The sequence below is a fragment of the Scyliorhinus torazame genome, chromosome 8, assembly GCF_047496885.1.
Source record: "Scyliorhinus torazame isolate Kashiwa2021f chromosome 8, sScyTor2.1, whole genome shotgun sequence".
NCBI lineage: Eukaryota > Metazoa > Chordata > Chondrichthyes > Carcharhiniformes > Scyliorhinidae > Scyliorhinus > Scyliorhinus torazame.
In genome coordinates this window covers 127,289,074-127,302,149 of record NC_092714.1, presented here as the reverse complement: position 1 = coordinate 127,302,149, position 13,076 = coordinate 127,289,074, and the positions used below count along the sequence as shown (strand labels likewise).

General features: G+C 45.7%; 1 protein-coding gene across 1 annotated transcript; it reads left to right on the top strand.

Annotated features, from left to right (window-relative positions):
* Positions 1-1,682: 1,682 nt before the first annotated feature.
* LOC140428879 (polycomb protein SCMH1-like) lies at positions 1,683-12,274 on the top strand. The gene is made up of 4 exons (XM_072515526.1): positions 1,683-1,878; positions 9,638-9,670; positions 10,678-10,841; positions 10,974-12,274. Exons 1-4 carry the CDS (start codon positions 1,683-1,685, stop codon positions 11,097-11,099), a joined length of 519 nt encoding a protein of 172 aa, XP_072371627.1. The 3' UTR covers positions 11,100-12,274.
* Positions 12,275-13,076: the final 802 nt, after the last annotated feature.

Here is a 13,076-nt window from a genome sequence, read left to right as displayed (position 1 = left end):
ATGCGCCCCTGCACTCCGGGGTTTCCCTTTGTTAGAGGGCCATCCAAAATGGCTGCGGTCACCGTACTCACCATGGGGCTGGGCCCCTGCACTTCCGGGTTTCCCTTTGTCCAGGGGCCAGCCAAGGTGGCTGCCAACTATGTGTATACCATGTGGGTGACCTGCACTCTGGGGTTTCCCTTTGTTTGAGACCCTCCAAAGTGGCTGTTTGAGGTGCCTTTGTGTTCATTGCTGCCATGTGTGACCTGTCGTAGCCAGCCTAGAGCTCTTCACCTTGCCCCTGCATGTCCACCCCTTTTACCCCTCTTGCTATCCCCCAGTTTGTTGTGTTCTCTCCCCCTTCCCGGTACCCTCTTCCTGACGGGATATACCAGCATATTAGGTTTTGGTAATTTGTGTAGGTGAACACTTAAATCCCTTTGCTCATTTACAACTCCAAGTCGCCAGTTATTGAGAAAATATTTCCAATTTCTCTTTCTTGTGGTGCACCTCACATTTTCCCACATTGAACTTCATCAGTAATTTTTGCTGTACCCAATCAAATGTTTTCTGAAAGGCCATATAGTCATACATGGACTCTTCACAATCTATAATGCCTGTGAGATCTTCAAAAAGATCTTTCGATTTGTCAGGCATGGCCTTTACAAATCTGTACAGATTCTTTAATCGATTCATTCCAGTGCTCGATTAGTCTGTGTCTGAGATTTCAGTAATTTCTCCATAGTTGATATTCAACTAATAAGTCTGTCATTAATTGTTTTATTCTCTCACTCTTTTCCTAAATGAATGACTTCTACAAATTTTCAAATCTGATGACAAAATTTATGAATCTGATGAACCATGGGAAATTATGACTGGTGCATTTGCAATTTCTTATTATATCATGAGGTGGGAACTATCCACTCCGGAAGCTTAACCTACATGAGGTCCCATTATCTTCTCTCTTCCCATTTTTCTTTAGTTTATCATTCCACTAAATTCTTCCCTTTGACGTGGTTATAGGTTCCCTTGTGCCAGTTGTTTTTTTCCCTCTTGTTCCACTGAGAGCAGTTACAAAACATTCATTTAACAAGCTTCCCATTTCCTTTTAGTCTGGACAGCTTCTATCTTTCCCCTCATCACTTTTTGAAAATTATTTTATGGGATGCAGGCATTGCTGGCAAAGCCAGCATTCCTAATTGTTCTTGAGAAGGTGCTGGTGAGCTGCCTTTTGACCCGCTACTGCCCATCTGGTGCGGGTATGCAGGTACTCTTGCAGTGCTGTTAGAAAATGACTTCCAGGATGTTGATCCAATGATAGTGAGGAATAATGATATAGCCCTAAATCGGGCTGGTGTGGGACTTGAAGGGGAACTTCTAAGTCGTGGTATTCCAATATATCAGTTGCCCTTGTCTGACCTGCATGGTAGAGGTTGGGGGTTTGGAAGGTGCCATCAAAGGAGCCTCAGTGAATTGCAGTACAGTTGGACTTCCGGTGGCAACATGTCGGTGGACTCGCATGTTAGGTGGTTCCTGCTAGAGTCACTGGTTTTTTGTATTTATGCCCGATTTCAGGGTAGTTTGCGAATAAGTTGGTGTGGGAAGTTAGAAGGATGATGTGAAATGTCGAAGGCCCAGAAAGGGGGTGGGGGTGGTGAGCGAAAGTCTGCCGTCAAGTGAGGCTGAGTCATGCAGAAAGAAAGATGGCGGGCTGGGTCGACGGGTGGGGCTGCTCTCCTCACGGTGGAAATTCTGACCGAGGTGATGTCGGTGTAATTAAAGAGGCTGTTTGCAAAGCTTATGGGGGTGTTTCGGAGGGAGGTTATGACTGTGACAAAAGAGTGGATGAAGGAAGCAATTGTCCCAGTAAAGATGATAGTGATGAAGACGTCGGTCAAGGTGCAGGAAGGAGAGAAGTTGAAGGAAGTGTAGGAGGTACTGTCGCAACACAGCAACCAGTTCACCTCGATGGGTGAGGAGCTGCGGAGGGTGGCGGAGGCCAACAAAGAGCTCAGAGCTAAGGTGGAGATCCTAGAGAACAGATCGAGCAGGCAAAATCTGAGAATTGTGAACCTGCTGAGGGCCCAAGGCCGACTGAGTATTTTGCAAAGATGTTTACAAAGTTGATGGGGAAGAAGGAAGAATTCTTCTGCTATGAGTTGGACAGGCACATTGGTCACTCAGGCCGAAGCCGAAAGCGAATAAGCCATCGGGGGTGTTTATAGTCTGCTTTCACAGGTTCCACGTGAAGGAGAAGGTTTTGAGCTAAGCGAAGCAGAGATGAGATGTGAATACGCCAAGACCTGGCGGCAGAGCTGGCAAGAAGGTGGGCGGCCTTCGCATGGGTGAAGGTGGCATTGTATGACCGCGGAGTGCGATTTGGAGTGGACTACCGTGCGAAGTGAGAGTGACTCGCAATTAGAGGGATTTTTATTTTGAGACAGTGTAAGTGGCGGAGGCGATTGTTAAGGCTGAAGGACTGGGACTGAGATGAGAGTTGAGATTGGGACTTGTTTGGGGGAGACGGGGATGGTGTTTTTCTTATGGAATCATAGAATCACTACAGTGCAGAAGGAGGCCATTCAACCCATAGAGTCTGCACCACCCTCTTAAAGGACCCTAGGCCCACGCACCCACCCTATCCCTCTAACCTCCCCTCACGTTTTGGACACTATAAGTGACAATTTAGCATCGTCAATCCACCTAGCCTGCATATCTTTGGACGGTGGGAGGAAACTGGAACACCCGGAGGAAACCCACACTGTCACGGGGAGGAAGTGCAAACTCCACACAGTCACCCAAAGCCGGAAGCGATATCAGGTCCCCGGCGCCGTGAGGCAGCAGTGTTAACCATTGTGCCAACGTGATCTTTTATGCTTGTTTTGGCGCGCTTGCATTTGATCCATCCAGGAACTGTAGATGTATATGGAAGGGACAATTGCACAAATACACTTTGTTTAGTTTATATTACCGTTCGGTCGGTCGTCTTAGTCTTAAGTAGGTTAACTATGTATTTATTAATGACAAGAATTATGGGGGGGGGGGGGTTCTATTTGATTGGGGTTTTGTTTCTCTGATTCTTGAATGGGGGGGTTTGTTTTCATGTGTTTTGGGTTTTGGTCTTTCTTCCTCATGGATACGGTTCTACATTGTTTCTTGGTATAAGATGTTTTTTTGGGGATGTGGGGCCGGGTTACTGAGGAGAGGTGAGAAGGAAAGGGGGCTCTTGCGGAGGTCATCGCACCAGCAAACAAAGGTTCGCTAGTGAACGGGGGTGTGGTGGGAGGCAGGGCCGCAGTTGGTGGAGCCTGGTCAAGCAGGTTTCGATGGACCTGGGAGGTGTGAATGTTGGGGGGAGCAGATTGATACTGGGTGAGATGTTTACTGGAGGAAGTGGGGGGGGGGGGGCCTGGCCAGATGGGCAGGATCCGGGGCAATAGTGATGACGGTGTTGGTGATGTGGGGGGAGGGGTTAGAATACTGACGTGGAACTTGAGGGGGTTAGGATGGTCCGCTGAAGAGAGTGAGTGTTTGTGCGCACTTGAAGTAATTAAATGCTGATGTGGTGATGCTGCAGGGTGATGGATCAGGTGAGGCTTTGGAAGGGTTGGGTGAGTCAGGTGTTTCATTTGGGGTTCGATAGGACTTGGGAATGGCGATATTGGTAGGGAAGAGGGTGATGTTTCAGGTGGAGATGGTGCTGGCTGATCAGGGTGACAGGTATGTGAGGAGAGGTTGGAGGGGAGGTTGGTGGCGCTGGCAAGGGTATAATACCCCAATTAGAATGATGCGGGGTTCGTGAAGAGAGCCTTGGGTCCTATCCTGGATCTGGATACCAATGAGCTGATAGTGGGGGGGGGAGAATTTGAATATAGTGCTGGAACCGAAGGTGGACAGGTCCGAGCCGCGCTTGCTGACCCAGTCGAGGAGGGGCGAAGACGTTGGCTGGGCTCATGAGGGAGATGGGAGGAGTGGACCTGTGGATGTTTTTACACCCAAGGGATGGGGAGCATTTGGTTTATTTCCCCGGTGCACAAGGTGTTTTCGAGGATTTTCTTTTTTGTGGTGGGAAAGGCGCTGTTGGTTGGAGTTAAGAGGTCGTAGTACTTGGCAATTGTGATCTCAGATCACGCTCCACATTGGATGGATGTGGTTTTGGGAAAGGGGGCAGCCCAGAGTCTGGGATAGAGAGTGGATGTGGGGTTATTGACGGACCGGAGCTTCTGTGACAAGGTAGGGAAGGTGTCTGTGGAGTTTACTTGCACAGGGGAGGTCTCACAGTTGGTGGTCTGGGAGGCTCTGAAAGCAGTAGTGAGGAGGGGGAGGTGATCTTGTTTAAGGCTAAGGTGGAGATGGAGGAACGCCAACGACTGATGGAAGAGATTCTGGAGGTAGTTGGGAGGTACACGTTGGGGGGGGGGGGGGGGGGGGGAGCCAGGTCTCCTGGCAAAGTGGAAGGAGTTGCAGGCGAGGTTTGTCCTGTTGTCCACGGGGAAAGCAGTGCTTCTGTTGGGAAGGGCAAGTGTGGCTGCCTGAGTAAGAGGAGAAGGTTGGCAGATCAGCTCTGTAGGGAGGCCACGACGAGGGAGTTGGTTCGGCTGTGGGATAAGACAGGGGAGTTGGTGGTGGCTCCGGAACTGATTGATAAGATGTTTGAGGAGTTCTGAAGGGTCCTAATATAGGTCGGACCACCGGAGGTGCGGAATACAAGGGAATTTCTGGGTGGGCTGGAATTTTCCTGGTTGGCTGAGGTGGAGAGGGCAGGGTTGGAGGAGCCAGTGGGGGGTGCAGGAGGTGAAGCTGGCGATTGGGAGGATGCAGGCAGGGAAGGCAGAAGGGCCCGATGGGTTTCTGGTCAAATGTTGTAAAAGATTTAAGGATAGGCTGTTGCTCTTGACGGTGGAAATGTTTGAGGGTCTTGCTACAAAAGGTGGGCCAGGCTTCCATCTCGCTGTTGTTAAAGAAGAACAAGGATCCGGTGGAGTGTGAATCGTATAGGCCCATATCTCTGCTGCATGTGGTGCCATAATACTGTCAAAGGTGTTGGCATTAAGGTTGGAAGGGTGTCTCCCGACGATGATTGGGGAGGATGAGACGGGGTTCGTAAAGGGAAGACAGTTGTCCTCAAATGTGAGGAGGTTGTTGAACGTGGTGCTTTCTCTGGCAGAGGGGAGGGAGACGGAGGTGGTGGTAGCGCAGGATGTGGAGAAGTCGTTTGATCGGTTGAGTGGAGTTATTTGATGGCGGTATTGCAGAAATTTGGGATTCGGCTGAAAGTTAGTGGCGTAAATGCAGCTGCTATATAGAACATAGAACAGTACAGCACAGAACAGGCCCTTTGGCCCTCGATGTTGTGCTGAGCATTGTCCGAAACCAAGATCAAGCTATCCCACTCCCTGTCATTCTGGTGTGCTCCATGTGCCTATCCAATAACCGCTTGAAAGTTCCTAAAGTGTCCGACTCCACTATCCTAGCAGGCAATCCATTCCACACCCTAACCACTCTGAGTAAAGTACCTACCTCGGACATCCCTCCTATATCTCCCACCCTGAACCTTATAGTTATGCCCCCTTGTAACAGCTACATCCAACCGAGGAAATAGTCTCTGAACGTCTACTCTATCTATCACCCTCATCATCTTATAAACCTCTATTAAGTCGACTCTCATCCTCCTCTGCTCCAAAGAGAAAAGCCCTAGCTCCCTCAACCTTTCCTCATAAGACCTATCCTGCAAACTAGGCAGCATCCTGATAAATCTCCTTTGCACCCTTTCCAATGCTTCCACATCCTTCCTATAGTGAGGTGACCAGAACTGCACACAATACTCCAAATGTGGTCACACAGGGTCATGTACAGTTGCAGCATAACCCCGCAACTCTTAAACTCAAGCCCCCGTTAATAAACGCTAACACACTATAGGCCTTCTTCACGGCTCTATCCACTTGAGTGGCAACCTTCAGAGATCTGTGGACATGAACCCCAAGATCTCTCTGTTCCTCCACATTCCTCAGAACCCTGCCGTTGATCCTGTAATTCGAATTTCTACCAAAATGAATCACCTCGCACTTATCCGGGTTAAACTCCATCTGCCAACCAGCTCTGCATCCTATCAATGTCTCTTTGCAGCCTACAACAGCCCTCCACCTCATCCACTACTCCACCAATCCTTGGTGTCATCAGCAAATTTACTGACCCACCCTCAGCCCCCTCCTCCAAGTCATTGATAAAAATCACAAATAGCAGAGGACCCAGCACTGATCCCTGTGGTACACCGCTGGTAACTGGTCTCCAGTCTGAAAATTCTCCATCCACCACCACCCTCTGTCTTCTATGTGATAGCCAGTTACTTATCCAATTGGCCAGATTTCCCTCTATCCCACACCTCCTTACTTTCTTCATAAGCCGACCATGGGGAACCTTATCAAACACCTTACTAAAATGCATGTATACGACATTAACTGCTCTACCTTCATCTACACACTTAGTTACCTCCTCAAAGAATTCAATCAAATTTGCGAAGCAAGACTTACCCTTCACGAATCCGCGTTGACTATCCTGGATTAAGCTGTATCTTTCCAAATGGTCATAAATCCTATCCTTCAGGACCTTTTCCATTAACTTACCGACCACTGAAGTAAGACTAACCAGCCTATAATTACCAGGGTCATTCTTATTCCCTTTCTTGAACAGAGTAACAACATTCGCCGCTCTCCAGTCCTCTGGCACTATCCCGGTGGACAGTGAGGAACCAAAGATCAAAGCCAAAGGCTCTGCAATCTCAACCCTTGCCTCCCAAAGAATCCTTGGATATATCCTATCTGGCCCAGGGGACTTGTCGACCCTAAGGTTTTTCAAAATTGCTTATACATCCTTCCTCAGAACATCTACCTCCTCCCGCCTACCCGCCTGTATCACACTCTCATCCTCAAAAACATGGCCCCTCTCCTTGGTGAACACTGAAGAAAAGTATTCATTCACCGCCTCTCCTATTTCTTCTGACTCCATGCACAAGTTCCCACTGTCCTTGACCGGCCCTAACCTCACCCTGGTCATTCTTTTATTTCTCACAAGAGTAAAAAGCCTTGGGGTTTTCCTTGATCCGACCCGCCAAGGACTTCTCATGCCCCCTCCTAGCTCTCCTATAATGGCGATAATGTATTTTGCATTGTACCGGGGTACGAGGCAGGGATTCCCCATGTCCCCCCTTCTGTTTGCACTGGCTACAGAGACCTTGGCTATTGCACTGAGGAGCTCGGGGTTGTAGAAGGGATAGTGAGGCGGAGGGATTGGAACATAGATGTAGATGATTTACTGCTGTATATTTCTGAGCCGAGCTCTTTGGTGGGGAGTATAATGGGGTTGCTCCAGAGATTTGGGACATTTTCACAGTACAAATTGAATTCAAGGAAAATAAAATATTTTGTGGTCTCCCCTCTGGGAGTGGGGGGGGGGGGGGGGGGCTGCCATTTCGCATAGCGGCGTCTCATTATAGGTATTTGGGGGTGCAGGTGGCCTGGGATTGGGCAGGACTTCGGAAGTTTAATTTCATTAGCTTGGTGGGGAGGGTGAAGGCCAATTTGCTGAGGTGGGACAATCTCCCTCTGTCGCGGGCTCGGTGCGGCAATAAAGATGAATGTTTTGCCGCGATTCCTGTTCTTGTTCCAATGCATGCCCTTCATTTTGCCCAATGTGTTTTTTAGGGAGGAATCATAGAATCATAGAATTTACTGTGCAGGAGGAGGCCATTTGGCCCATCGAGTGCACCGGCCCTTGGAAAGGGCACCCTAATTATGCCCACACCTCCATCCTATCCCAATGACCCACTAACCCCACTGAATGGGCCAGTCAAATAGTCATACAATTTACAGTGCTGAAGGAGGCCATTCGGCCCATTGACTCTGCCGGCACTTGGAAATAACACCCTAACCAAACCCACATCACCACCCTCCCAGTAACCCCACCCAACCTTTTTGGACACTAAGGGCAATTTAGCATGACCAATCCACCTAACCTGCACATCTTTGGATTGTGGGAGGAAACCGGAACATCCGGAAGAACCCACGCATACACGGGGAGAACGTGCAGACTCCGCACAGACAGTGACCGAGCCGGGAATTGAACCTGGGACCCTGGAGCTGTGAAGGAACTGTGCTACCGTGCCGCCCAAAGGGAGGTGGGGCTTCCTTCGAGCTGGAATTGAACCAGCGACCACTGTGCCACGTGCCGCCCCTTGGTAGTTAGATTTGATGTAATTTGCAAATTTTTTGGGGGTTTTAAATTTAGAATAACCAATTTATTTTTCCAGCTAAAGGGTAATTTAGCGTGGCCAATCCACCTAAGCGCACATCTTTGGGTTGTAAGGGTGAAACCCACTCTGACACGAGGAGAATGTGCAGACTTCACATGGACAGTGACCCAGGGCCGGCACTCGAACCCGGGTCCTCAGCGCCATAGGCAGCAGTGCTAACCACTGTGGCACTGTGCCGCCCCGCAAATTTTTGTTTATATTTTGGTTTTGCAGTTCAATACTTTTTTATACCTCTCCCAGTCCACTTGTGTTCCATTTTTCCTTGCATTTGTGTAAGCTTTTTCTTTTAGCATAACACTGTCTTCTGCGGACTAAGCAAGCAGTGCCTTTTGTCGTCTTGGGGTATATACTGGTTTTATATTGCAACATATCCATCTCAAATATTTTTCACTGTAATCAGATTTCCTCATTAACAATTCACCACAATTTATTGTGGTCAGTTCATTTTACTTTGCTTTAAGTTTGCCTTATTTAAATTTGATTTATGACTCTTAATTCTCCCTCTCAGACCTAATATTAACTTTAATTGTGAGGTCACTATTTGCAAGGTGTTCCCATACTAACAGATTAATTATTTCACATTAAATCGAAGTATGACTTGTTCATTCATCAGTTCTAAAATGTCTTGCTTCAGAAAACAGTGCTGAACACATTAGAAATCTATGACCTTATTATGTAGCTGTTCTGTTTCTCTGTCATTTAAAGTTTAAAATTTCCAAACTACTTTGTTTTTGCTGTTTCCCTGATTAGTTTTTATGCTACAGCTGCTCCCCAACCTCATTGAATCATTATCATCAAAAGGTCTGTAGGGAGGGTCTGGGAGAGATATCATTGACCCTGCTGTTTCTGTTTCTGGGCCCCTTCTCTTAATCCCTCCTTTAACCCCCCCTCCCCTCACATCCCTCAAATGCTTTGAATTGGGAACGATAGTCAAAGTGGGGGGGGGGGGGAACTGTTTCATACAGGTTTAGTAAATTTTATTGACTTTTGTACTCGATGCCTCTCCTTATAAAGCTTAGACTTCAGTATGATACACTTTATAACCATGGCTTTGTCAGTCAATTACACAGTTTTTTATTCTGTCACTGGATGTGGGCAGCAGTGGCTAGGCTAGCATTTTTATTACTTAACCTAATTGCCCTTGTAAAATGGTGGCGAGCCACTGCCTTCAACTGCTGCAGTCTATGTGATGGAGGTACAACCACAATGCTGTTAGGGAGGGACTTTTAGGTTTTGACCCAGCAACAGTGAAGGAACAACAATATAGTTCCATGTCGGAATGGGTTGGTGCTTGGAAGGGAACTTGCAAGTGATGGTGTTCACATGCATCTGTTGCCCTTGTCCTTCTAGGTGATAGAGGTCGTGGGTTTGGAAAGAGCCTTGGTGAGTTGCTGTAGTGCAAACTTCAGTTTTCTTTTAACCAGCCATTTTTGTGGCACTTAGTGAAGTCTTTTCTTAAAATCCATATCGATAACATCCATTGCCTTTTATTCTTCAATCTTCTATTGCTACTTCAAACAGTTAAATTGGTCAAGCACAATATGCCTCATACAAATCCTTAATTTATCAAACCTCTCCAAGTGATTGCTGAATTTTTTCTCTGATTATTGTATCTAACGCCTTACCCACCACTGATGTTAAATTGATTGACTTGTATTTTTATGAATGCCCCTGCTCCTTTCTTTGAAAAGAGTGCCACATGTGCCACTCCAATCCTCTGGCACGCTCTTTGTGTTCCCCCCCCCCCGCCCCCAAATATCTAGAGAAGATTGGAGAAATGAAGGCTTAGTAAAAAATATTATCAACTGCAATCAGAATTTTCGTTCAACTTCATTATTTTTAATCTAGCAGCCATTCAAAATTTGGGATGATTTAATATATCTGGTTCAAATAACATTTTAATGTTGTGAAATTGTAATGTGAATGTCATTTGGATTTTGATGTTTTTTTAAACCAGCACCATGGTGTAACATTAGATGATGTATTCAATACTTGCAGCTTCCATTCTAGATTTGGAGCTGGTTTATAGAAAATAGAGTAGCACTTTCAAATTTTTCGTTTTCAAAGCTAAAGTACTAGAAGGATAGCATATTTCTGAAGTAACATTTTAATGAAGTAATTGAATACTATGTTTACTCTTTTGCCATCGTACTTCATTGTAAAGTGCTTGGTGAACCAAAAATCAGTGGAATATGGTCAGTGACTGCAGCTGCGCTTCAGAAAATTAAATGTTTTTGAAGTTTAAATTAAATTTTACATATTGTTATCCTAAAGGGTCACCAAAGCATCCCAGATTAATTTTTTTCTCCCAAAAACAAGTGGATTGAATTTTGTCCAGAGTAAAAATCAATGTTTAGGCTTGTGTTCATATTGAATTTTTTTTGATGTAGCTGCAAGTTCTACTACTGGACCTGACCTTCATTTGACAGAACGCGAATCCCCAAGAACTAGTAGCAAAGATCCTTCCACTTGGTCTATTGAAGAAGTGATGAAGTTCGTTAGGGAAGCAGATCCCCAGGCTTTAGCACCACATGCAGATCTCTTCAGAAAACATGTAAGTATTTTTTTCAGAACTATTTGGCACTCTTTTTGAAACCCATATGTTTGTCAGCCTTGCGTTTGGGCTAGAATCTCTGTTGTCTAAACATATTTTAATGCTTAACATGTGTATTATGGTATATTGCAGGAAATTGATGGGAAGGCATTACTTTTACTTCGAAGTGACATGATAATGAAATACATGGGGCTGAAGTTGGGCCCAGCGTTGAAGCTTTGTTATCACATTGAGAGATTGAAGCATGGAAAATACTAACAGAAGATAACTTTTTCACTTTCATCAGCCTGATGGAAATTTGGATCCTGAAAGCCACTGAAATCCTCTGTTATGTGAAATCATTTTAGGATTTCTCTTAAGAGGAGCGGCTGTACTGCTATTTAATATGACTTTTAAACCAATAAAAATGGACAGTTTCATCCTGCAATGTAGTATTTGAAATGGGTCTGTATTTTAATCAGTGTCAAAGGATGTGTGTACGTTTCATTTCAAATAACAAGGGTGCAGAAATACTGAATATTATGCATTAGTGGTGTTTCTGTACATGCTTTTGTAATTCTTTTGACACAATTGAGTCTGCTGTTAAGACACAGGATACATGCCTTACATTTTTTTTTCTGGTGTTAAAATGCAGTAGTGTTGCCGTGTTCTATTTGCAGGTTTCTGTTAATCCATAACTGCTTTTAGTCTCCTGGTACCAAAATAGCTAAAATCCAAAGGATATCTGCATCAGGATTTTACTGTACTAAAATGTTTATGCAAAGCTTCTAGATTACTAGAAGGATTTTTGAGTGAACAGGTATTCTTGCCTCAGCAAACCCTGTGACTATTCTTACCTGGCTCTTCCTATGCTCCAGTGGAGCAATCAATCTTGTACGTATGATTTTTGTCATATGATCAACCCAGGCTAATACTGTCACCCTTGAAGGGATCAGGCAGTGGTTTACACTGTTATGCAGTAATTGAAAACTAGACCAGCACAATGTTTTGGCAGGTTATCTTAAAATACCTTTACTGTTTGTACATGTATGCTACGTTCTTACCCTTAATTTTATTTTTTTGTAATTTGTTGACTGATGATGTATAGTCAACCAGCCATGTTTTTTACACTGTGAGACCTAACATACTGATAGTAAACTGTGTTACTATCTGTGCCTGTGAAGAAAAATTAAATCAGGGACAAGAATGTAATAGCTCTTAGCCAGTAACAGTTTGAATGTATTTCATAAATGATATGTTAATCAAAAGAAATGACTATTTTACACAAGTATGTAGTCTGTGAAAGTAGAGATTTTTATTTTGTTGCTGGTTACCTTTTTATACAAGGTAACTTCCTTTTAGTAAGAAAACAATATTTTTTGCATAGGTAATTACAAACTTATGGAAAAAATACTTTTATGCATAATGGTTAATAAACATTTTGTCGTTCTATAAACTTGTGTATGATACTTCTGTGGTAGTATGTATTGGGGGTCATGTGGGACTGGAAGCCCTAATGTCATTGGCTGACAGATCCCGGGTCCTGGTTGGCCGTTGACCTCATACTCCGCCCTGAAGGCGAAGTATAAGAAGCCGGTGCCTTCCCCCGCATGCCAGTTTACTATCGGGCTGCTGGGGAACAGACACGCTTAATAAAGCCTCATCGACTTCACTCTGTTTGTCTCACGGAGTCTTTGTGCGCCACAATTTATTAAGCGTGCCTAAAAAGGACTATGGAGCTCAGGATCATTCCAGAATGCCTGAGGATCAGCCCCCACGCAGTGAATGCAGCAGCAGCCTTCAAACACTGGCAGACTTGCTTTGAGGCCTACATCACATCGACCACAGGCCGAGTCTCAGATGAACAAAAACTGCAGGTCCTGCACTCGAGGGTGAGCACGGAGATTTTCACCCTCATTGAAGACACCCGCGATTTCCAGACGGCGTTCGCAGCACTGAGAAGTCTCTACGTTCGCCCAGTTAACCAAATCTACGCTCGCTACCAGCTCGCGACGAGACGGCAAGCTCCCGGAGAATCGATGGACGAGTTCTACGCCGCGCTGCTGATTTTGGGACGAGCCTGCAGCTGCCCGTCTGTGAACGCAAACGAACACACGGACATGTTAATGCGCGATGCTTTTGTTGCAGGTATACAATCCTCCCAAATCCGCCAAAGACTTCTAGAAAAAGAGTCACTAGGACTCTCAGAGGCACGGGCCCTGGCAGCCTCGCTGGACGTAGCCGCGCGTAATACCC

Bases quoted from the DNA above. Each gene is read 5' to 3' on its own strand.
- LOC140428879 (XM_072515526.1), top strand. From the start codon at position 1,683: ATGGCGGGCTGGGTCGACGGGTGGGGCTGCTCTCCTCACGGTGGAAAT. The intron at 1,879-9,637 runs GTGCAGGAAGGA...TTGTCCTTCTAG, and splicing joins TGATGAAGACGTCGGTCAAG to GTGATAGAGGTCGTGGGTTT. The intron at 10,842-10,973 runs GTAAGTATTTTT...GGTATATTGCAG, and splicing joins CAGATCTCTTCAGAAAACAT to GAAATTGATGGGAAGGCATT.